At 49.1% G+C, this 1,960-nt stretch overlaps 1 protein-coding gene across 1 annotated transcript in view; it reads right to left on the reverse strand.

Annotated features, from left to right (window-relative positions):
* The window catches only part of TMEM213 (transmembrane protein 213), a 4,354-nt gene that overhangs the window by 591 nt on the left and 1,803 nt on the right, over positions 1–1,960 (reverse strand). The window contains 1 exon segment of the mRNA XM_010296637.1: positions 1,389–1,457. Within this exon segment, the coding sequence (XP_010294939.1) occupies positions 1,389–1,457 (69 nt within the window).

The following is a 1,960-nucleotide window of genomic DNA, read 5'->3' on the forward strand; positions in this document are numbered from 1 at the left end:
TTTCGGTCCCCAGTTCCCCCCCCCAGCCATAGAAGCAGTGGCTGCTCTCTGCTGGGCTGTTAACTGTGACTTGTGTGTAACAGCTGCAAAACACACTACCGTTGGGGGGGATCCCTGTTTTACATGTTTAAAAATTAAATAATTTTTAAGAATTCCAGGTATTTTTTTCTTGCACCTTTTGCATCTTTTTTTTTTCGTTGTTTAAATCAGTCCAATTTCCTATAGTCAGTTAAAGAATGTCATTAGTTGTTTCATTTATGCTGTTATTTAAAGGCATCTGCCATACTTTTTCCATCACAAGGGCACAGTGAAGATACCCAGCTCTGTGTCTGCATCCTGGGTGGTAACATGGAAATATCAAAGGGAGCCTGGAGGACCGTGGTATCTCGACTCCTTGGGCTGGAGGAGAAGCTGAGTGTGAAACCCCGACGCCCAGGAGAGCTGAGGCAGCCAAAGCCACCTTGCAGCTACATTCATTGTGTGCTGATGGCACAAAGCTTGTCAGCTGTGAAAAGGGAATCCCTCCTGAGCTCAGTGCAGGGCAGCCGGCCTCTTGCACCCCTCCAGGGAAAAGGCAAGTGTGGGTGCTGCTCAGTTGCTCTCATTCACGTGTGTCAGGCAGGACCGTGTTCCTGTGCAACGGCCTTCGGTACACGCAGTACAATTGTCCTGCACTGGAGAGAGCAGCAGCTCTTCCCACAGCAAGAGACACATGTTTTGTATGTGCCTAAAGAAGGGAGAGGGATGCCTGCCGTCTATACCCATGTCATGCGTTGAAGAGGCATACCTCTATATAAACATGCAAGATCAGGGGCTCTGAGCAACCTGATCTGGTTGAAGATGTCCCAGCTCATTGGGGTGGGGGGGTTGGGGGGTTGGACTAGATGACCTTCAAAGGTCTCTTCCAGCCCTAACTGTTCTAAGATTCTATGATGCTATTGATACACATAATATATTTTGGGAAGTGCAGGACTGTAGGGATGTTTGACATTTCAGACGGAGGATGACTCCGGAAGGACTGGTGGGATCTCAGGTTGCCTGGGACTGCCTGTTTGGGGAAGACCTAGTGGGTGGGGCAGAGAGGTGCTCGCAGGAGTCCAGATCGTGCCTACAGGCAGGCAGTCTGGCAGGGAGCTTTAGGACATGCAAATTGAATTAGCTATGAATTAGTCTGTTCAAAGCAAAAATCAAAAATTCAAAAATCCATCTGAATGTACCTAAAATACACAGGGCATGCCAATGGAGGAGTCTTAGAAATGCGTCCTAGAATTTCACCTGCAATGGAAGCCTTGACAACAGATAAATCCTTTTCCAGGACAGCCTCTCAGTCACCTGTGTAGTCTCATCACCTGGCTTTACCATGGTAGTAATGATTTATGAAGACTTACTAAGACATGGTGCTTCGTACTCAGTTGTGAGCATGGAGCTTGTTGAAACATTGGAGACATCTTCAGCTGCTGCCAGAAGGAAAGCACAGGAGAAAAGGCAAGCTGGATTAGAAAAGCAATACTAGGCATCAAGCATGAAAATCTGACAGCCATTGGCCTTGCAGAGGTCTGTAAGACAGAAACAACTTGGAGAAAATAAGTTCCTGCCCCTGAACATTGCTGCACCAAGGTATGCTTCCTCACCCCACCACTGTCAACACAGGCTCTAGAGAAACCTGCCGTAACACCAGCCATAAGGAGCAGTTGGATCGCTGTGCCTCTGCCTGGGAAGGACCCTGGTGTGACCCATTTGCTCAGAGCTCAAATGAACCACTGTCCTTTCCCGAGCTACACAGACAGAACGAGCAAGGACTGAAATGAGAGCATGCAGTGGCACGGGGAGGTCCATGGCCAGCGAGCTCTACATCTTCTTCCTTTTGCCCTTGGAAAAATCCTGGTGGCTCTCTGGGGCGTGAAGGAGCCTGGCTGAGCCCACCAGTGCAGACCCCCAGCAGATCCACCACAGCCTCAGC

Source organism: Phaethon lepturus, unplaced genomic scaffold (genome assembly GCF_000687285.1).
Source record: "Phaethon lepturus isolate BGI_N335 unplaced genomic scaffold, ASM68728v1 scaffold1531, whole genome shotgun sequence".
Taxonomy (NCBI): domain Eukaryota; kingdom Metazoa; phylum Chordata; class Aves; order Phaethontiformes; family Phaethontidae; genus Phaethon; species Phaethon lepturus.